This window comes from Mobula birostris, chromosome 21 (genome assembly GCF_030028105.1).
Source record: "Mobula birostris isolate sMobBir1 chromosome 21, sMobBir1.hap1, whole genome shotgun sequence".
NCBI lineage: Eukaryota > Metazoa > Chordata > Chondrichthyes > Myliobatiformes > Myliobatidae > Mobula > Mobula birostris.
In genome coordinates this window covers 20,326,063-20,347,768 of record NC_092390.1, presented here as the reverse complement: position 1 = coordinate 20,347,768, position 21,706 = coordinate 20,326,063, and the positions used below count along the sequence as shown (strand labels likewise).

The window sequence follows — 21,706 nt, the reverse complement described above, 5'->3', positions numbered from 1 at the left end:
CTGCTTCTTTTCATATTATATGTTAATGATTTGGATGATGGAATTGATGACTTTGTGCCTATGTTTGCAGATGATACGAAGATAGGAGAAGGGGCAGATAGTGTTGGGGAAGCAGGGAATCTACAAAGGGACTTAGATTGGCAGAATGGTAAAGAAGTGGCAGATGGAATATGGTATAGGGAGGTGGATGGTCATGCACCTTGGTAGAAGGATAAAGGCATAGACTATTTTCCAAATGGGGAGAAAATTTAAAAATCAGAGGTGTAATGGAACTTGGGAGTCCTTGCGCAGGATTCCTTAATGATGAACTTGCAGGTTGAGTCAGTGTTAAGGAAAGTAAATGCAATGTTAGCATTTGTTTCGAGAGGACTGGAATATAAGAGCAAGGATGTGATACTGAAACTTTATAAAGCATTGGTCAGATTTCACTTGGAGTATTGTGAGTAGTTTTGGGCCCTTTATCTAAGAAAGGATGCGCTGGCATTGGAGGATCCAGAGGACGTTCTTGAGAATGATTCTGGGATTGAAAATGGAAACATATAAAATACAGAACACAGAACAGGTCCTTCAGCCCACAATATTGTGCTGAACCAGTTAGAAAATATATCAAAAAAGCCCCAAAAACTCATCCCTCCTCCCTACAACATCCATAACCCTCCATCTTCCTCATATTCATGTGCCTGCCTATGCGTGTCTTAAAAGCGTCTAATGTGAAGATACTCCCTCTCTACTCTATCTATGCCTCTCATAGTCATAAACTATCAGATCTCCTCTCAGACTCTGCTGCTCCAGAGAAAACAACACAAGTTTATCCAGCCTCTTATGGTAGCACATGCCCTCTAAACCATAAACCTTCTTGACCACCCTATCAACCTGTGTATTCACTTTCAGGAAGCTATGAACTTGGACCCCAAGATCTCTCTGCTCAGCGACACTGTTAATGATCTTGCCCTTAACAGTATACTGTTTCCTTGCATTTGTCCTGCCAAGGTGCAACACCTCACATTTGTCTGGGTTAAACTCCGTCTGTCATTTCTCAGCCCATACTTGCAACTGGTCTTTATCACATTGTATTCATTGCCAGTCTTCTACACTATCCACAACTCCACCAATCTTAATATCATCCGCAAACTTACAAACCCACCCATCTATATTTTTGTCCCGGTCATTTATATATATCACAAGCAGCGGAAGTCCAACACAGATCCCTGTGGAACACCACTAATTACAAACCTCCAGCTCAAATAGGTCCCTTCAACCACTACCGTCTATCTTCTATGAGCAACCCAGTTCTGAATTCAAACAGCCAATTTGCCAGGGATCTCATGGATCTTAATCTTCTGGAATAGCCTCCAATGAGGGACCTTGTGAAACACCTTGCAGACAATATCCACTGCTCTACCTTCATCAATCTTTCTTATCACCTTGTCAAAAAACTCAGTCAAGTTGCTAATACATGACTTGCCCCGCACAAATCTGTGCTGGCTCTCCCTAATTAGGCCATGGGTTTCCAAATGCTCATATTTCCTGTCTCTAAGAATTTTCTCCAGCATTTCCCTACAATTGATGTGAGACTCGCCAGTCTATAGTTTCCAGGATTTTCCTTTATTCCCTTCTAAAAAAGGCACAACCAATATCCCCTCTAAGGTGTGCGCATATGCACGTGCACGCATATTTTGCTACTAGTGCACAAAGGAACTTGAACTGCGTCCAAAAGTTTGTCACCCTTTACCTTGTTGACATAGTCATAGTCATACTTTATTGACCCCAAGGGAAATTGGGTTTCGTTACCGTTGCACCAAGAATAGAGTATAGATATAGCAATATAAAACTATAAATAATTAAATAATAATATGTAAATTATGCCAGGAAATAAGTCCAGGACCAGCCTATTGGCTCAGGGTGTCTGACCCTCCAAGGGAGGAGTTGTGAAGTTTGATGGCCACAGGCAGGAATGACTTCCTATGACGCTCTGTGTTGCATCTCGGTGGAATGAGTCTCTGGCTGAATGTACTCCTGTGCCCAACCAGTACATTATGTAGTGGATGGGAGACATTGCCAAGATGGCATGCAACTTGGACAGCATCCTCTTTTCAGATACCACCATCAGAGAGTATATTTCACAATCCTACACAATCACATTTCCTTTTCCAGTTTCGGATGCAAATGGTGTTGACAACATGGAGATGCAATGATTTGCCTGCAGATTTTAGAGTTTACATATTTATACATTTTTATTGAATAAATTATTGATTCACTGTGCCGAATTCCAAAGAAGCACGAAGGAACTTATAGTTCATTTAAAGTGGAATGGCTGGAGGAAATCAGCAGGCCAGGCAGCATCTATGGAAAAGAATACAGTTGACGTTTTGGGCCGAGACCCTTCGGCAGAACCGATAGATGCTGCCCGACCTGCTGAGTTCCTCCAGCATTTTGTACGTGTTGCTTTGGATTTGCAGCATCTGCACATGTTCTCCTGTTTGTGACTGGTGTTACCCGCATGTATTGTCACGATGCAAAAGTTGCTGGAGAATTTGCAAGTGGGAAGAAGTGGAGTGATATTTGGAAACTTGAATTTTTGAAGTGTCATTGAGCAAGCAAATCACATATGGATGATGCGCAAAAGCTCCAGCGAGAAAATCCTTCATTACCCGCTACAGGCCTGCGACATATGTTTTGTGAGTACAGATGAATAAGAGTGAAAATAATCAAACCCAGAGGAGATTAAAGTTCTTATTGACAGTGTTTTGCTAGCTGTTAAAATGAATACCTCTTTATATAAAATTCAGTGTGCACGTGTTGTTTGTCACAGGGCAAAAATTTGCACAGCACAAGATTTTTGTGCACATTGGCCATTACAAATTAGAGAGAAGACTGGATACAACAATAGCCACTCATCAGTCCTCTGGGAAGTCACCTGTAGCTAGAGAGAACACAAAGGTACTGGTCAGGGGCCCAGCAATCTCATTTCTTGCCTCCTTCAATAACCTGGGGAGTTATCCACTTTAATACTCATTGAGGCCCAACACTTCCTCCTCCTTGACCTCTCAACACCCTAACATATTTATCCAGTCAGCACTGATCTACCTTTTCCTTGGTAAATACTGAAGCAAAATACTCATTGAGTACCTCACTCACATTCTCCACATCCAAACAAATGTTCCCCTCTTTATCCTTGAGTGATCCTACCCTCTCCCTAGTTATCCTCTTGCTGTTGATGTATGTACAGAATGCCTTGAGATTCACCTTAATTGTACTTGCCAAGGACTTTTCATGGCCCCTCCTGGCTTTCCTAATTCCCTTCTTTAGTTCCTTTCTGGCTTCTTTATATTCCTCATGTGCTCAGTTTGATCCCAACTTCTGAAGCTTTACATACTTTTCCTTTTTCTTCTTGTCTAAATTCATCACTTTCTGGACATCCAAGGTTCTCTTACCTTTCCATCCCACCCTTCCTTCTAACAGGAATGTAACTTCCCTGCACTCTGTGCAGTTGGTCTTTAAACACCCTCCACATGTCTGATGTGGACTTGCTAGAAAAATGTCATTCCCCATTAACTCTTCTTAGTTCCAGCCTAATGCCCTTGTAATTTGCCCTACTCCAATTTAAGACTCTCCAACAAGGACCATCCCTATTCTTATCTTTTACTACCCTGAAAGTTAAGGAGTTGTTCTCACTGTTCACCCACTGAAAGGTCAGTCACCTGGCCGGGCTCCTTACCCAACACGAGGTCCTCTCATTAGACCATCCAAATATTGATTTAAGAAACCCTCCTGGATACACTTAACAAATTCTGTCCCATCTGAACCCCTTACACTAAAGAAGTCCCAGTTTATATTAGGGAAGTTAAAATTCCCCATACAACAACCCAATTATTTTTACATATTTCCTTAATCTGATTACATATCTGTTCCTCTCCCAGTGACTATTACGGGGTCTGTAGTATAATCCCATCAATGTGATTGCAACTTCCTGTTCCTGAGTTCTACCCAAATAGACTCAGTATCTTGACCCCTCCATTATGTCTCCCCAGAGTGCAGCTGTGACATTATCCCTGATTAGTAGTGCAATTCTTCCCCCCCCCCACACACACACACTTCTTTTACCTCCTTCTCTATCTACCTTTTCTAAAATTTCAGAAACCTGGTACATTAATTACCCATTCCTGCCCCCCTCTCAGCCAAGTCTCTACAATGGCCACAACATCGTAGTTCCATGTACAATGCTCTAATAAGTTCATCACTTTTACCCATAATACTCCTAGCATTAAAATATACACACTTCAAACTATCCGTCCCATTGTACCCATTATTTCAACACTTTCCCTGACATCCACCTCCCTGTCTGATCCTTCACTTATTGACCTGGTAATCTGCTTACCAGCACTCCCACCCCCCATCCCCCAGAACTAATTTAGACCCTCCCAAGTAGCAATAGCAAACCTCCAGGCCAAGATATTAGTTCCCCTGCAGTCCAGGAGCAATCCATCCCTCTTGTACAGGTCACTCCTTCCCCATAAAATGTTCCAGTGATCCAAGAACTTGAAACCCTGCCCCTCCCCTGCACCATCTTTTCAGCCACTTGTTCATCTCCGCTATCATCCCTTTCCTATCTAGACTATATGTATTTAATGGCTCTGTGCTATGCTTTAAATATACTCAATGACAAAAGAAATTCCTTCTCACCTCTGTTCTAACTGGACGTCCCTCTGTTCTGAGGTCCTATTGGAAACATTCTCTCCACATCCACTCTATCTAGGGATTTCAATTAGAAACCCCTCCTTGTTCTAAACTCCAGCCAGGACAGACCCAGAGCCATCAAACGCTCTTCATGCATTAACTCTTTCATTCCCGGGATTATTTCAAAATGTCTATATCTGAGTCCTGAATCTCCCGATAAAATGCCAGTAGCACCTCATGAAACTGCAACCATTCAGCAGTGCACTCTACCTGTGGACTAAAAACTGCACCTAGAATCTAACACTTCAGATCAGCAGCAGCATCCCTCGTCAACTTTCTGAGATTAGTTCTTGCTAGTAGAATTCTTAAAGTAGCTTTTATATATTGTGTCTCCTTACAAATATTGTCTCAATGGCAATCTTTTTAAAAGTACTCATCAACTAACGATACCCGTTTAAATTACATCTACACTAGTTACTTAAGTTTCTAATTTGGACCTTCCTTTGTTGAACCCTATTGTGTGAGGCTCTCAACGCTTTTCTGATCACGAATTCTTCGTTCGTGAACGGGCTTTTCGATACGTTTGTTGACTTCCTGAACTTAGATAGTTATTTCCCGCATTGCTGCTTGTTAATTCGACCAGAGATAAAGTCTTTATATTGAGGAAACTATTTGTGGAAAGGGAGTTGTTGGTAAAACTCCGGTTTGCCAACAACTGGACTACCAACCGCCTTTCCTTGGCCACTGCTCCCACCCTCGCCCACAGCGGAGGGCGCGCTGCTTCCTCGGTTGGTTTTGGGGGCTTGGCTTGTTCTGATTGGTGGCTGTAATGTCAGTCACAGATAATCGAGTTGCTGATTGGCGACTGTGCCGGGGCGTGGTGGAGTCAGGTACGAATAAACCGGAAAAGAGTGCGTGAACAAGGACCTGACTTCAGGTAAATTGGACTGACAACGGCCAGAATGGCAAATCGCGCAGTGGGGCCGCGCAACTATTGCCAACGCCTCAGTTATATGTACCTCAAATTCACGCTGGTCGCGTACGCCACCTTCTTCTGGGTAAGTGTCAACCGGCAGCGGCGGCAACTCGTGTGAAGGGAGGGAGAGCACTGCATATGTGGTGGTAGGAACAGCCCACGTCCGAATGTCAACAGAGCACCTGAACTTCGGGAACAAACTGACATTAACCAGAACCACCTCTTTCCTGACAATTATTCCATCTGAATTAGTTTTCCTAACTATGGCCCCGCTCAACTCTTGTTGAAATACGTATCCATGCCCTTGTTATATTGTGCAAAATTCAGATCATCCAAGACTTTTCCCAGTACTTTACCATTCATCACCTGCTTGCTGGCAGACCTGGTTAGTAAAGCGATCATTTATAAAATTCTCACCCTTTGTTTACACGTCTCTGCATAGCTTGCCTCATAACAGCACAGAAGGATGCCTTTCTACCCACCATGTCCATGCTACCCAACTGCATCGGTCCATAATCCAGCTTACCTTCGTGAGGATATAGCCTCCTTTCCCCTGGTGATTCAAGTGCCTGTCTGGATTCTGCTTAAATGTGTGAGAGTATCTACCTGTAACAGGTGCTCAGGTGGTGCATGCCAAACGTCATCACATTGTGTGTGTAAAGATATCTTCACACCCCCAAACCCAGATCCCTTCTAAGTCTCTCCTATAAACCTCCTACCTCCCACGTTAAGCCCAAGGGGAAATATTCTTATTATCAGATTGAGAATCAGGTTTAATATCACTGGCATATGTTTTGAAATTTGTTGTTTTGCGGCAGCAGTACATTGCAATACATATTTAAAAACACTATAAATTACAATAACATGTATGTATATAAATATATTAAATTAAATCCAGTAAGTAGTGCAAAAAGAGAAGGAAAAAATACTGAGGTGGAGTTCACGGGTTCATTGCCCATTCAGAAATCTGATGGTGGTGAGGAAGACGCTGTTCCTGAAACATTGAGTGTGTGTCTTCAGGCTCCTGTACCTCCTCCTTGATGGTAGCAATGGGAAGAGGGAAAGTTCTGGATGATGGGGGTCCTTTCTGAGGTGTCCTGGTTGCTGGAGAGACCAATGCCCATGACAGGGCTGGCTGAGCTTACAACTTTCTACAACTTTTTCCGATCCTGTCCCTCCATACCAGACGCTGATGAAATCAGTTAGAAAGCTCTCCATGGTACATATGTAGAAATTTGTGAATGTCTTTGATGACCTATTAATTCTCTTTAAACTTCTATTGAAATATAGGCACTGTCAGGACTGCTTTGTAATTGCATCAATATATTGGGTCCAGGATAGATCCTCAGAGATGTTGTCACCCAGAAACTTGAAACTGCTCACCCTTGCCTCTTCTGATCCCTCATTGAGGATTGGTGTGTGTTTCTTCAACTTCCCTTTCCCGAAGTCCTCAATCAGTTCCTTTGTCTTACTGACAGTGTGTGCAAGATTGTTGCGACACCACTCAACCAGCTGATCTATCTCACTCCTGTATGCCTCCTCATCACCATCTGAAATTCTGCCAACAACAGTTGTATCATCGTTAAATTTACAGATAGCATTTGAAATGCGCCTAGCCGCACAGCCGTGGGTGTGAAGAGAGCAGAGCAGTGGGCTAAGGATGCATACTTGGGGTGCTCCAGTGTTGATTGTCAGCAAGGAGGCAATATTATTTTTGATCCACACAGAATGTGGTCTTGTGGTGAGGAAATTGAGGATTCAGATGCAGAGGGAGCTATGGAGGCCCAGGCTTTGGAGCTTGTTGAGTAGAACTGAGGGAATGATTGTGTTGAATATTGAATCAAGAAACAGTGGCCTGATGTAGCTATTACTATTGTCCAGGTGATCCAAGGCCACTTGGAGAGCAGATGAGATTGCATTTGCTGTCGACCTATTGTGGCAATGGGCAAATTGCAGCATGGTTTTAGCCATGTCCGATCTCTCAAAGCACTTCATCATAGTAGATGTGAGTGCCACTGGGTGATAGTCATTGAGGCAGCTCACCCTGCTCTTCTTGGGCACCGGTATGATTGTCACCCTTTTCGAGCAGGTGGGAACCTCTGCCTGTAGCAGTTAGATCGAAGATATCCTTGAATACTCCAGCCAGTTGGATGGCACAGGTTTTCAGAGCCCTACCAGGTCTACCATCAGGACCTGATGCCTTGAAAATGTTCACCCTCTTGAAAAATGTTCTGACGTCAGCCTTCAAGACAAGGATCACAAGGTCAGCAGATGCTGCAGGGATTCGCACAGGTGTAGTTTTATTCTCCCTTTCAAAACGTGCATAAAAGGCGTTGAGCTGATCTGGGAGTGGAGCATCACAGCCATTCATGATGTTAGGTTTCACTTTGTAGGAAGATAATGGCCTGCAAACCCTGCCAGAGCTGACGTACATCTGATTCTGTCTGTAACCTCAATCAGAATTGTTTTACCCCCCTTAAAATAGCCTTTCAAAGGTCGTAACTGGACCTCTTGTATAGCTCTTGATCACCAGTCTTGAACCACAGATCTAGACATCAGCAAACTATGAATCTCCTGGTTCATTCACAGCCTTTGGTTGGGTATGTCTAGTATGTTCTTGAAGACACACACTCATCCACATAGGTCTTGATGAAGTTAGTGACAACTGTAGTGTAATCATTCAGACCTCAAAGATGAATCCTTGAATATTGTCCACCCCACTGACTCAAAGCAGTCCTGTAAGCGCTCCTCTGCCTCCCTTGGCCCTCACCATTGGTGTTCAGACTCTGCCTTTGCACTAGGAGTAGAAGTACAACCAGGTGATCAGACTGTCCAAAGTGTGGGTGCGGGATGGCACAGTAAGTGTCCTTGATGGTGGTATAACAGTGATCAAGTGTATTGGCTCCTCTGGTTCCACCAGGTGATACGTTGGTGGTGGTTGTTCAGAGAGTTCTTCAAGCTTAAGCTACATTTAGTCTGAGGTAGAACGTACACCACTACCAGGATTTAGATTATGAAGACACACAGTCCTCTTTTATTGTCATTTAGTAATGCATGCATTAAGAAATGATACAATATTTCCTCCAGTGTGATTATCACAAAACACAGGACAGACCAAGACTGAAAAAAACTAACAAAACCAAATAATTATAACATATAGTTACAACAGTGCAACAATACCATAACTTGATGAAGAAGTCCATGAGCACAGTAAAAGTTCAAAGTCTCTCAAATGTCCCACATCTCACGCAGACGGGAGAAGGAAGAAAAACTCTCCCTGCCGTACCCAACCACAGTCCAACTTTGAGTCATCCGAAAACTTCGGGCTCCGATCAGCTCTCCGACACCAAGTACTGAGCGTCATCTCTGTCCGAACGATTCGACCTCCATCTCAGTCACCAACAGCAGGCAAAGCCGGGGATTTTGATGACGGTGGTTCCAGCAGCACAGCCCAACATTCTCTCGGTCCTCCTCCACACCCCCCTGGCTGTACGCACACTGGAGGCTCTGGTGGATTCCAGCAGAGGAGGTAACCTTCTGGACTGGACTCTGTGTGTGCAGTGCTCCCTACTAAGCATATTTCTCATCCTGTCGGGAACACGGCCATTAATGGACATCCCTTGGGGTCTGAGATGGTCAGAGTGTACACGCCACCTGTTCACATGAGCATCAGAGAACACTGCGTCCATTCACTTTCTCCTTATTGATGCACCCAACGCTCCTCTCATCCAGGGTTATCCCAGCTGTCCACTCACAACCCCCACGTTGCCTGGTCATCTGGTTCACTGCTGTGTTGTGTACCCACCTGCCCGCAACCTCAGCTGACTTCACCCAGAAATCCACGAAAACAGAGGAAATCATCGACCTCACCGAACTCGCACAGGAATACCTTGACTCAGCCATCGCCTTCAGAAAAAGGGAAGCCAGCCCTCTGCTGCCCGACAGACCACATGACGATGCAATCTGCCTTTTCCCGGGCACCCACCCCCCAAGTTGTCTGTTCACCCTCTGCCTTTCTTTGCCGAAGCGCTAGAGCACAGCTCCATTCATCCATCCCAGTCCCCGAACGGTGCGGGACTCTCAGCATGAAGAACCACTACCCTCTCCCATTTTTAGATAGCACGTTCAAAACACTCCACAGGGCCCAGATATTCACCAAACTGGGTCTGTGGAGCGCCTACAACCTAATCCACATCCACGAGGGGGTGAGTGGCAAACAATGTTCATAACACCCAACGGCCACTATGAATATTTGGTGATGTCTTTAGGACTTTCCAACAGTCCAGCCATTTCCCAAGCCTTCAACAACGAGATCCTCTGAGATATGCCACAAAGGTATATGTTTGTCTACCTCAACAACACCCTCATCTTCTCCAAGGACCGAGGACCCCAGAGATCACGTCTGTCATAAACGTTCAGTCCTTCAGTGTCTCCTTGAAAACCAGCTGTATCTGCAAGTTAGAAAAATGCCAGTTCCACACCCCAGTAATTTCCTTCCTGAGTTACGTCCTTTCATCCATTCATAACTATGGACCCAGAGATGGTGCACAGCATAGTTGAATGGGTCCAACGGCGCTCCCTCAAACAGCAACCTCAAGCATTTGCTCCTAACTTTCAGTTACCTTGTTGCCTTGTTGTGTTAAGTCTCTGTTCTGGCTTGTTATTCTGCAGTTTATTATTAAAGTTATAGTTCACCACTATATAGAATAGTATGGCACAGTACAGGCCCTTCGGCCCACAATATTGAACTGACCCTCAAACCCTGCCTCCCATATAACCCCCCACCTTTAATTCCTCCATATACCTGTCTAGTAGTCTCTTAAACTTCACTAGTGTACCTGCGTCCACCACTGACTCAGGCAGTGTATTCCACAGACCAACCACTCTCTGAGTAAAAAACTTCCTCTAATATCTCTCTTGAACTTCCCACCCCTTACCTGAAAGCTATGTCCTCTTGTATTGAGCAGTGGTGCCCTGGGGAAGAGGCGCTGGCTATTCACTCTAACTATTCCTCTTATTATCTTGTATACCTCTATCACGTCTCCTCTCATCCTCCTTCTCTCCAAAGAGTAAAGCCCTAGCTCCCTTAATACCTGATCATAATGCAGACTCTCTAAACTAGGTAAATCTCCTCTGTCCCCTTTCCAATGCTTCCACATCCTTCCTATAGTGAGGTGACCAGAACTGGACACAGTACTCCAAGTGTGGCCTAACCAGAGTTTTGTAGAGCTGCATCATTACATCGTGACTCTTAAACTCTATCCCTCGACTTATGAAAGCTAACACCACATAAGCTTTCTTAACTACCCTATCTACCTGTGAGGCAACTTTCAGGGATCTGTGGACATGTACCCCCAGATCCCTCTGCTCCTCCACACTACCAAGTATCCTGCCATTTACTTTATACTCTGCCTTGGAGTTTGTCCTTCCAAAGTGTACCACCTCACACTTCTCCGGGTTGAACTCCATCTGCCGTTTCTCAGCCCACTTCTGCATCCTATCAATGTCTCTCTGCAATCTTCGACAATCCTCTACACTATCTATAACACCACCAACCTTTGTGTCATCTGCAAACTTGCCAACCCACCCTTCTACCCCCACATCCAGGTCGTTAATAAAAATCACAAAAAATAGGGGTCCCAGAACCGATCCTTTTGGGACACCGCTAGTCACAACCCTCCAATCCGAGTGTACTCCCTCCACCACGACCCTCTGCCTTCTGCAGGCAAGCCAATTCTGAATCCACCTGGCCAAACTTCCCTGGATCCCATGCCTTCTGACTTTCTGAATAAGCCTACCAAGTGGAACCTTGTCAAATGCCTTACTAAAATCCATGTAGATCACATCCACTGCACTACCCTCATCTATATGCCTGGTCACCTCCCCAAAGAACTCTATCAGGCTTGTTAGACACGATCTGCCCTTCACAAAGCCACGTTGACTGTCTCTGATCAGACCATGATTCTCTAAATGCCCGGAGATCCTATCTGTATATCTTCTCCGCTGTTCTGCATTTGGGGAAAGCCGCTTCTAGATTTCCTGACATCTGTACTCTTGATCTTTGTTTTAATCACTGTGTTGCTGGTAATCTAGCTTTCAGATTCCAAGGCCTTCAATTCAGGAATGCCTTCCATAAAACTTTCTATCTTTCTTTCCTTCTTTAAGATGCACCTTATGAAACTTAACACCTCATGGTGTATCCTGATGAATTTTTACTTAGCCATCATTGAGAGTGTTGTGACCACCTCTGTCAGTGTTTGGTTTCCTGCTGCCTCCTCTCTCCAAGTCCAGGCTGCAAAAAGTGATCCACTCATCAAAGAAGATCATTGTCTCTCAGCTACTGACATTAAGAGACCTGTTTACCGCCCTAGCAAAGAAAACATCTAAAAAAAATTACTGCTGACTCCACCCTCCCTCATAGTCACCTATTCACCAAATTGCCATCAGGGAGAGACTACAAGTTCATCAGCACCAGGACTACACATCATCTCTGAAGCTTCTGTCCTGTAGCTACCCAGCTTCTCAACAATACTCACTCAGGTGTAATATCCTAACTGTCCCTGCACAACATTTATTAAATGGCCTTTCCTACTCTACTTGTTCTGTTGATAATTATTGAGTCTTTTCATATGTTCACATTCATTTAAGTTTGATTCTTGACGTTTGTGTATGTGACTATTCAGCTAATTGCTCATGGCTGTTTGCGCTATTGTCTTGTAAACTGTTGGTTGTTATTGTTTTGTCTGTTATGGTATTGTCCCGTGTTTTATGCTTGGCACCAAACTGCAATCAATTCTGCTGTGTTTCATGTACTGGCAATAAGGTGATTCTGATTCTGAAAAGCTACATCCTTGATTGTTCATCTAGTCTAAAACCTCCTCAGGTGGTTTCCTTTGATAATGCTACTGGTGAACACTGGGATGTTTTCCTTCGTGTGATGCACCACAAGAGCACAGAGTGTTCTGAATTTTTGTACCAGGAAGCCCGGCACTGGCACATCCTCAGACTTCGTATTGCAAACCTTTGTATTGTCCCATGGAAGGCAAGAAGAGAAGAAGTTAGATCTTTCATTTCACAACCTTAATACACCCCAAAGAAACTTCATTCAATGATATAGTTACTTTTGCCAATTAGGAAACACTGCTAACACGAGGAAATCTGCAGATGCTGGAATTTCAAGCAACACACATAAAAGTTGCTGGTGAACGTAGCAGGCCAGGCAGCATCTCTAGGAAGAGGTGCAGTCGACGTTTCGGGCCGAGACCCTTCGTCAGGACTAACTGAAGGAAGAGCTAGTAAGAGATTTGAAACACCGCTGTCAATTTGCAGGCAGCAGGTTTCTCAACTTTTAACAGCTGCTGAGGTGACATAAGAAGCAAAAATTGCTAAATACACCAGGGGTAACTTCCCTGCCTTTCTTCCCACAATCGGCTGATTTTGTCTGTGCTTTTCAAAAGCCAACAGTTGAATGTATCATCTGAGAAGTACCATGCTGGTAGTGCAGTGCTCCTTGAACTAGAATATCAGTCTAGGTAACATGCCCCTGAGTACAGTAAGGAAGTTTTGAAACTTGTGACTCCAATGTGAAACTGTTAACACTGAGATAAAGCTAATGTTTGTAGGGTGTCACCAGAACATCAATGAGGCATATAGGAAATTGAGCAGATCCTGTTCTCGGTGAGCTGCTATGGGACTGAGTTAATATGAAATATTGTTATAATTGATGATGTCCTTTGTGGGGGTACGGCTATTATAGAGAGTGTAGTGTTATTGTGGTGTTGGTGTTATGGAGCCGAGTGTCAGTTCATCAACACAGTGTCATTCATGAAACATCAACCATCCCTTCGGTTTTGCAAATTCAGCTTGACACACTGATTATGTATTTTGTTCCGGATTCCTGCAAATGTAGTCTCTCTTGTGTTGCTGCATCTTTCCCGTTGATTAAGCACTGGAAATGATGATGTTTTTCCTTGTGGTTATAGAGATAACACTGCTCCCGCCCCTATCCCCATCCCTGATGTGAAGAGGGATATGAGTGATGCGAGTTCTTCTGAAGACCACAAGACATAGGAGCAGAATTAGACCATTTGGCCCATTGAATCTACTCCACCATTCCATTATGGCTGATTTATTATCCCTCTTAACCCCATTCTCCTGCCTTTTCCCCATAACCTTTGAAACCCTTACACCCTGAAGTCGATATCAATCTCCTTGTTGACATTGAGGAAGAGGTTATTTGCCTGGCTCTTCCACCTCCTCTCTGAAGGCTGTCTCATCGTTGTTGGTGATGAGCCCCACCACTGTCGTGTCTTCAATGAACTTGACAATGTGATTGCCTGGGTGTTTGGCCGTGCAGTCGTGTGTGAGCAGAGTGTACAGCAATGGGCTCAGCACACAGCCCTGGGGGGCACCTGTGCTGAGGATGATGGGGAGGGAGCTGTGGCTGTGCTTCCTGACTCTGGGGAGTCTGTTGGTTAGAAAGTCCAACACCCAATTGCACAGTAGTACATTTAGACCGAGCCATAGGAGTTTATTCACCTTGATCTGTGGGACAATAGTGCTGAATGCTGAACTAGAATCCAGAAACAGCATTCTGGGCTACTGTCCTAGTTTTCTAGGTATGTCAGGACCAGGTGCATAAAGGGGTTCTGTTGGTAAGCATATCGGTGAGTGTCCAAAGGGACAGGAATAGAGTTTTTCATATATGAACTTACCAGCCGTTCAAAGCACTTGATGACGTTTGGCATCAGTGCCGCTGGGCAGTAGCCGTTAAGATCTGAAGGTGGTGTGTGGGGAATGCAGCCTGAATGAGTGAAATGTTGAAGATGCCATTGAATTGGTGTGCACACTCCCCGAGTACTTAGCCTGGGGTGTTGTCTGGCCCGGCCACCTTACGGGGGTTGACTCTCTGCAGAGTCCTTCTCATGTCTGCTGCTGTTACGGACAGTGGGTCACTCACCTGGGAGAGGGGTAGCTTTCGTAGCTGGCATTGTGATGCATGTCTCGAAGCATGCGTAAAAGTTGTTTAGAGCATCAGGGAGGGAGGTGTCACTGCTTCAGTCGATGCTGTTTCTCCTTGTGTAGTCTGTAATGCCCTTAAAGCCCTTAAAGTTTCGACATATGCTGGGATCATTATCAGAAAGGCGTTCCTGAACTTTTTTGCATGTAGGTGGTCTTTGCCCTCTTGATGCCTAAGATGAGGTTTCTTCTGGCTGCTGCTCTGAGAGCTGTTCTGTCTCCAGACTTGAAGGCTCCATCATGAGTCTCAGAAGATGCGTTGTTTATCCTGATACAGCTTAGAAGACGAAGGCTGATAATATGTAATAATGATAGTTTGATGGATGCCTTGTAGGCATCAAAATATTAAGCCGTGATTTTAAAAATTCAATAAGCATGCTTATTTGTGTGACTAATTCAGATGTTGGTAAATTCACCCTCATGTATATCTGATTATATCTATATAATACTGCCTTCTTGAGTTACCACTGTCCTTCCTGTGATGTCTAGTAGGGAACTCCAGAATTTGGCAATGTTTCCAAGTGAGGATAGTGATGACTGAATGGTGTGTTCTCTTAGGCTGGTTACCTTCTTTGTTCTGATGGTAGAGGTCTTCAATTTCAGAGGTTGTCAGAGTATCCAAGATAAGTAATTACAAAGTATTTGTGGATGGTGTACAATGTGCTGGCAGTTGTTTGCTTAGCCCTGCTTGAAGAACTTCCTGAATGTTGTAGGGTCACGCACATCTTCGCAAATGGACGTACCGCTTTGAACAAACTTTTAGAAATCTATTTATTATTTCCTTATATTGCTTGGGTTTGTTTTGTCCTGTGGAATTCTTTTCTGATTCCACACTGAAGTACTATATAATTGCAAATTAGTGTTGAGTCGCTGTAGTGCACTCATAAATCATACATATTGTAGCCAAAGTATAAATTAATAACGGGAGGAATGGATGCTTCATCAGCTGAATGAGCCAATCATGAGTTACAGTAGCTATAATTCTCTTTCCACAGCTGGATGCCAGAGTGCACTTTCTATTTTTATTTAGATTTCCAACATTTGTATTTTCTTGGTAACGGGTTTTGGACTCGGAGTTCAGGGTTCATGCTCAAGGTTATTAAGTGCTGTTGATGGCATTGCCATTCAGACAAGAGAGTATCCCTCCAGAGCTCTGACATGTCCCATGTTACTGAATAAAATACTGTTTGATTGTTAAGAGGTGACTCATTCACTGCAGAATTCTCAGTATTTAATTGTCTTTGCAATCAATATTTTTGAAGGCTCTACAGTTGAATGCAAGTTTACTTTTTAATGTTCAGGAATTCAGTGATGAGAAAACAATTGATGGTCAAAAATAAATAATCTGTTCCTTTTTAGATTTATGTGACAAGAATTTTACTTGTGAGTTTACTCACCAGAATTACAAATAGAAACATATGATGCAACCTTATTACTTCTTGAGCCAATCAAAGAAAGTTTAACTTTGAAATCTATAAAACTGATACAGCAGTTTTCTGGACTAAACTGCTTGGGCTCCACCACTCACAATTTTTCATTGGCGGTTGCTATGACCATTGAGTCTATGGGACAAAAAATCTTTGTAGAACAAATTGCAGATCATTTTTCCTATTCTTCCCCCATTACCTTACTTTATGCCTTCTCAGATTCCTTTTTTTAAATTGCTGAATGACTAGTTTCCGTCAGCCTTGCAGACATTTAGTTAAAATTACAATCACTCTCAGCATATAAACTTTTCTCTTACGTTCCCCTTGGATCTTCTGCCCATTGGCTTAAGTCTGTGTTCCTGCTTATGAAACATCCGCTAGTAAGAGAAGTTTTTTCTATTTTTTTCTGTATCTAAGCTGGGATCAAACCTCCTCTCAACTTTCTGTGTTCAAAGAAAAGGATAATTCCAGTTTCTCCAATCCGATCTTGAAGCTATATTTACCCATCTCATTTCTTATTGTGGTACAGTATTTGTGTTCTGGACCTTCACAGCTGATGACATGACTATTATTAGCAGAATCTCAGATGTACAGGAGTGAGATAGATTGGCTGATTGAGTGATGTTGCAACTAAAACCTTGCACTCAACATCATTAAGACCAAGGAATTAATTATGGACTTCAGGAAGGGGAAGTTGAGGAAACACATACCAGTCCTCACCGAGTGGTCAGCAGTTTCAAGTTCCTGGATGTCAACATGCCCAACATATTGCTGCAATTATGAAAAAGGCCGTCAGTGGATATATCTCATTAGGAGATTGAAGAGAATTGGAATGTCACCAAAGACTCTAACAAATTTATACAGACGTACCGTGAACAGCATTCTAACTCTTTGCAATATTTGGCGGAGCGCTGCAGAGGATCGGAAGAAAGCTGCAGAGGGTTGTAAACTCACCCTGTCATGGGTGCTAGCCTCCCCAACATGGAAGATGTCTTCAAAATGTGATGCCTCAAAAAGGTGCATCCAACATTATGAGCTCCCCATCACCCAGGATGTGCTCTTTTCTTATTATTGCCATCAGAGAGAGTGTACAGGAGCTTGAAGACACACACTCAATAATTTAGGGACAGCTTCTTTCCCTCTGCCATCAATTTCTGAACAGATAATGAACTCATGAAAGCTACCTCACTATTTTTGCTCATTATTTGCACAACTTGCTTTAATTTTTTTAATATATTTCTTATTGTAAGTTATAGTTGTAAGTTTTCTGTATTGTACTATACTTCTGTTGCAAAACAACAAATTTCATGACATATATCTGTGATATTAAACCTGACTCTGATTCCTTTATTGATAACCAGAATTACGAAGAACCAGAATTGTAAAATTCCAACCATTCAGTATGAAATTTCATTTTCTGTTGATTTCCCTGTTTGTTCTGCTAGCCCACCAGGCCCTCTTCACACTCTACCACATCACATGCTTGGTGTTTGAAAATTTACTCTGTATTTTCATATCTAAGTCTTTAATGTATCATTTGTCCCATTATTGAATTTTGGAAAAGCCATTGTTCCAATGTTACCCTCATTTTAAAAAAGTCAGGTTAATTGAGCACTATTTACCTTCAACAAAGCTCTTGGCTCTATTAACTGGGCTTCTTCAAATGCCTAGTAAATTTTCTTTGATTTATTGTTTCTTAAACTTTTCCCACCACAGATGTTAAGCTGACCCATCTATACCTGTCAGGCTTGTCTATACACCCGATTTCATTCCTTTGTATCAAGACAGGATTGGAAGACTACGGAAAGTTGCCCCTTGATGCTAGTTGATTTTGGTTTCATTTGAGTCTCTTGTTGCTGTACTCAAAATGATATAGACTCAAGGGACTGCAGATGATGGAATTTGGATCAGCAATCTCCTGGAGGAAGTTCAGTGGGTTGAACCCCATTCATGGTAAGAAAGAAATGTCTACAGTTCAGATCAAGACCTTGCATCAAGACCGTTGGTGTTTCAGGCCAAAATTCTGCACCAGGGTCCTGCTGCTGTGGTTTGACCAGAAATGTCAACAATTCCTATCTTTCTGCAGATGGTGCTTGACCTGTTGTGTTTCTGCTTGATGTATCTATGTGTCTTTCACCTTGAGCTGAATCTTAACTCTCATAACACAGGAAATGGAAGTGAGAGTCGGAGGAGGGCTTGACACCAACAGGTGGTAGATCTGAAATTCTCTGCAGAGTGTTTAGCAGAGGCAATGCAATGCAGCTGTTGTGACCAATTATAATACCATAAGACATAAGACAAAGGAGGAGAATTAGGCCATTCCATCTTGGCTGATTTATTATTCCTTGCAGCCACATTCTCCTACCGTCTCCCTGTAACCTTTGATGTCCAGATGAATCAAGAACCTATCAGCCTCCACTTTAAACATACTCAGTGACTTGGCCCTCACCACCGTCCATGGTAATGAATTCCACAGATTCACCACCCTCTAGCTAAATGGACAAGACCCTGTATCCAGACAGTTTATTCTATTTTGAGGCTGTGCATTCTGGTCCCAGACTCTCCGACAATTGGAAACATCCTCTCCACATCCACTCTACCTAGGCCTTTCAATATTCGATAGGTTTCAATCAGATCTCCCCTCATTCTTCTAAACTCCAGCAAGTACAGGCCCAGAGCCATTAAACACTCCTTATACGTTAACCTTTTCATTCCCAGAATCATTATCATGAACCTCCTCCGGATCTTCTCCAATGCCAGCACAACTTTTCTTAAATAAGGGGTCCAAAATTGCTCACAATTCTCAGAGTGCAGTCTGGCCAAAGCCTTGTAAAGCCTCAGCATTTTATCCTTACTCTTATACTCTTTTTCTCTTGAAATTAATGCTAACATTGCATTTGTCTTCCTTACCACCAACTCATACTGCAAGCTAACTTTTAGGGAATCATGCACATGAACTCCCAAGTCCCTTTCCACCTCTGATTTTTGTATTTTCTAACTGTTTAATCTACACCTTTATTCCATCTACCAAAGCACATAACCATAAACTTCTCTACACTATATTCCACCTGCCTCTTCTTTGACCATTCTCCCAATGTAAATCCTTTTGCAGACTCCCTGCTTTCTCAATAATACCTGCTTCCCCACCTATCTTTATATCATCTGTAAACTTGGCCGCAAAGCCAAATTCCATTATCCAAATTGTTGGCATATAACAGGAAAAGAAACCGTTTCAATACTGACCCCAGTCACCGGCAGCCAACCAGAACAGCCCCTCCCCTTAATCCCACTATTTGCCTCCTGCCAGTCAGCCAATCTTCTATCCACGCTAACATCTTGCCTGTAATACCATGGGTTTCTACCTTGCTAAGTATCCTCACGTGAGGCACATCGTCAACTCTTTCTGAAGATCCACGTAAGCAACATCCACTAACTCTCTTTTGTCTACCCTACCTGTTATTTCCTCAAAAAGTTCCAGCCAATTTGTCAGGCAAGATTTCCCCTTGATAGTTCGTCATTTTTCTCTGTATGGCTTTTTTTTTTCATCCCTTCTGTTTGTTTTTAAAAGCTTCCCAATTTTGCTATATTTATATGGCCTTTCTTTTGCTTTAATGCTGTTTTTGACTTCCCTTGTCAGCGACGATTGCCTTATCCTCTCATATAAAAACTTCTTCATCTTTGGGATATATCAATCCTACGCCTTCTGAATTGCCCCCAGAAACTCCAACTTTCATCCCTACTAGTGCCTCCTTCCAATCAACTTTGGCCAGCTCCTCTCTCTCTCTCATGCCTCTGTAACGTCCTTTACTCCACTGTATTACAGATACATCTGACCTTCTCCCTTTCAAACGGCATGGTGAATAATATCATATTATGATCACTGTCTCCTAAAGGTTCCTTTACCTTAAACCCTCTAATCAAATCAGGTTCATTACATAACACCCAATCCAGAGGTGCCTTTCCCCTAGAGGGACAACCACAAGCTGCTCTAAAAAGCTATCTTGTAGGCATTCTATAGATTTCTTCTCTTGAGAACTAGCACCAACCTGATTTTATCAATCTACCTGGAATTTATCACTATGTCCATGAGAGTTTTTTCTAACAATATGTGGCTGGCCCCACTAGAGACTGTGTGCAGCATTTCCTGTTTGGAATGGAGGCTGGCAACAAACAGAAACGGGGGAAGCACATTGGAACCAGTGGCCATAATTTTAGATTTTAGATTTAGAGATACAGCAAGGTAACAGGCCCTCCTGACCCAGCAAGCCCACACCATCCAATTACATCCATCTGACAAATTAACCTGCTAACCCGCAGGTCTTTGTAATATGGGAAGAGACTGGAGCACACAGGGGAAACCCTTGCAGTCACAGGATGAACATGCAAACTCCTTATAAACAGTGGCAGAAACTGAACCCTGGTCACTGGCGGTGTGGTAACGTTACACTAACCTCAGCACTAGTGTTTTGCCCAACTTCCATAATTCTAAAAGATTGGACTGTTCCACACATTAAAGCCCTAAGTCAGGGTGAGGCAAATTTTGAGGGCGTCACACGGGAATTTGCAAAGGTTACTAAGGTGAGGCTGCTAACAAGCAAAAGCATGCCTGGCAAGTGGGAGTCTTTTAAAAGTGCAATGAGGAGAGTTCAGGGCCAACAGATTCCTGTTAGAGTGTAGTGGGAAATGAGGAAGATGGAGGAGGTACATGGCAGGCTTAGGCAGTTGGCATCAAGTAAATTCCTTGAGGAGTGTTAGGGATGCAGAGCCACAACTAAGAAGGGAACCGGGAAGGCTTGAAAAGAACGTGACATGAGATAACCTTCTCGGATAAGGTACAGAAGAATCCTTAAAGATTCCATTGGCATACTGGGAGTAACTAAGGGAAGAATAGGTTCCATTAAGGCGACTGTGGTTTTCTTTGTGTGGAGCCACAGGAGATAAACAAAGTCTTACCTGAATACAGTGAAGAAGGTTCACTAAGATTACAACAGGTTCTAGATCAACTATAAAAGTGAGGCAAGGAATGGCAGATGGAATTTAACTCAAGGCGTGCAAAGTAATGTACCTTGGGAAGATAAACCAGGATAAGACATACATAGTGAGTGATAGGGCCCCAGAGAGTGTTGTAGAACAGAGAATTCCAGGGGTATAAGTATATGGTTCCCTGAAAATAGTGACACAGGTAGACAGTGTGGTGGAGAAGTTGTACAGCGGGCCTGTCGTCATTGATAGGGACATTGAGTACAAGGGTTCGGATATTATGTTATAGCCATATAAGACTTTCATGAGAACATATATTGGGTGCAGTTTTGCTTGCCCAAATTTAGGAAGACTATGATTAAGATAGGAATAGTGCAGATCAAATAGACAGCCAGTGACTTTTTCTCCAGGTGGAAATGGCTAATATGAAGAGGGAGGGGCATCATTTTGAGGTGATTAGAGGAAAGTAATCTTTTTACACATAGAGTGGTGGGTGCATGGAATACACTGCCAGGGGTGGTGGTAAAGGCAGATACATCAGAGGCATTTAAAAAATTCTTAGATAGGCACGTGGATGATAGAAAATGGAGGATATGTTGGAAGGAAAGGTTAGATTGATCTTAGAGTA

At 43.2% G+C, this 21,706-nt stretch overlaps 1 protein-coding gene across 1 annotated transcript in view; it reads left to right on the top strand.

Annotated features, from left to right (window-relative positions):
- Positions 1 to 5,598: 5,598 nt before the first annotated feature.
- The window catches only part of tspan15 (tetraspanin 15), a 136,343-nt gene continuing 120,235 nt past the window's right edge, over positions 5,599 to 21,706 (top strand). The window contains exon 1 of the mRNA XM_072239704.1: positions 5,599 to 5,735. Within this exon, the coding sequence (XP_072095805.1) occupies positions 5,640 to 5,735 (96 nt within the window). The 5' untranslated portion in view covers positions 5,599 to 5,639. The remainder of the gene's footprint in view (positions 5,736 to 21,706) is intronic.